This window comes from Chaetura pelagica, unplaced genomic scaffold (genome assembly GCF_000747805.2).
Source record: "Chaetura pelagica isolate M959 unplaced genomic scaffold, ChaPel_1.0 scaffold963, whole genome shotgun sequence".
NCBI classification, from domain to species: domain Eukaryota; kingdom Metazoa; phylum Chordata; class Aves; order Apodiformes; family Apodidae; genus Chaetura; species Chaetura pelagica.
In genome coordinates this window covers 388,084-389,467 of record NW_009952705.1, presented here as the reverse complement: position 1 = coordinate 389,467, position 1,384 = coordinate 388,084, and the positions used below count along the sequence as shown (strand labels likewise).

The window sequence follows — 1,384 nt, the reverse complement described above, 5'->3', positions numbered from 1 at the left end:
GACTTGCATCTGCACACCAGGGACAGAAATAGCAGCTCTGCTCAGCCCCCGTCACGCGGGTCTGGGGGACAAGCTTCGGAGTGCCTGTCTGCAGGGAACAGGGCCTGGTCAAGGGCTGCCTGCATGTGCAGTTGACCCCTGCCCACCCGGGGATGTTTGCAGCAGGGGCTGCTGCTGTGGGGCCAGAGGGGAGGCTGCAGGGAGCTGGACCAAACAGAGCACTGAGGGCCACTGCAGACTGGTGCTGAGCTGAGCACAGGCAGGACACTGGTCTGGTCCAGGAATGGCATATCCTGATGGGAAACATGGAAATTCCAGGAGCTGGGATGGCTGCTGATACAGAGTGCCCCTCTCACCCAGGAGGTTCTAGTCCGGCCCTGCACCTCCACACCCCTGCACCCCATATCCCTGTGCCCCCACACCACCATGGCACTGGACAGGCACTGTTGCTGGTTGTTTACAACAAAATTCCCAACTCCTCATTAAGGGGCAGATTAATTCCTGTGGGGCAGAGGCCCCACTTTCCTCTCCCCAGGGGAGAGCAAATTGATCCCCGGCTTTAATGGACTTTCTGCTGTTTGCCACGGTAATCCCTCAATCCCCCTCTCTCCCCACTACAGCCGTCTTTGCTGCAGCTTATCCTAGCTCTGCCATCAGCCTCCTGCCGCCTCCAGCCGGCTGCGGGGAGTGGGCAGGGTCCCCTTGGGCCCCCAGAGCTGGCTGCTGGTGCCCAAGGAGCTGCAGCTGGACAGAGGCAGCCTGGCTGTGGGGTCTTTGCTCGAGGGCGTCTCCCCCTCCAGTTCTCCTGCAGTGCTGGTTGCAGCCCTGTGCCTACTCTGAGAGTGCCACCCTGCAGCCTGGAGGATTGGGAGGGAGAAGGGTCCTGCTGGGGCCATCACAGACCTGACCCAGCATAGGGACAGGACATGTGTCTGTGACCAGCACAGACAGCACCCCTGGGGTGTCAGGATAAGGCCAGGTGGGGCTGTGCCTCTCCCGGGGGCACACCCGCAGGGGGGACGGGAGGGCTGGTGGCCTTGTCCCTGGCACACGACTACAGCTCCTGACAGCCGTGGGCTGCCCCGCAGCTCTGCCGCACCTGGGGTTTTCTGTTCCTTATTTCGTTGCTGTCCCTGGCCTGAGCAGGAAGGGGCCCCGGCACCCACTGCCTGCAGGTCCCAGCCCGCAGGTGCTGGACACGGCGCTGCCGGGCCTGGTGGGCATCACCCTCGTGCCAGTGGTGTGGAGCTGCCCACACTGGGCCGGGCTCCTGCCCAGCACCGTGACCCTGTTTTGACCGCAGCCCCGGAGGTATCCACATCCCTTGGAGCACAGCCCCGGGCTCCTGAGGGAGCTGTGGGGATGCAGGGCACCATGCAGTCTG

General features: G+C 63.5%; 1 protein-coding gene across 1 annotated transcript in view; it reads left to right on the top strand.

Moving 5' to 3' along the window:
* Nucleotides 1–562: 562 nt before the first annotated feature.
* The window catches only part of CNTNAP1 (contactin associated protein 1), a 9,052-nt gene continuing 8,230 nt past the window's right edge, over nt 563–1,384 (top strand). Inside the window, 1 exon segment of the mRNA XM_009994184.1 lies at nt 563–586. Within this exon segment, the coding sequence (XP_009992486.1) occupies nt 563–586 (24 nt within the window).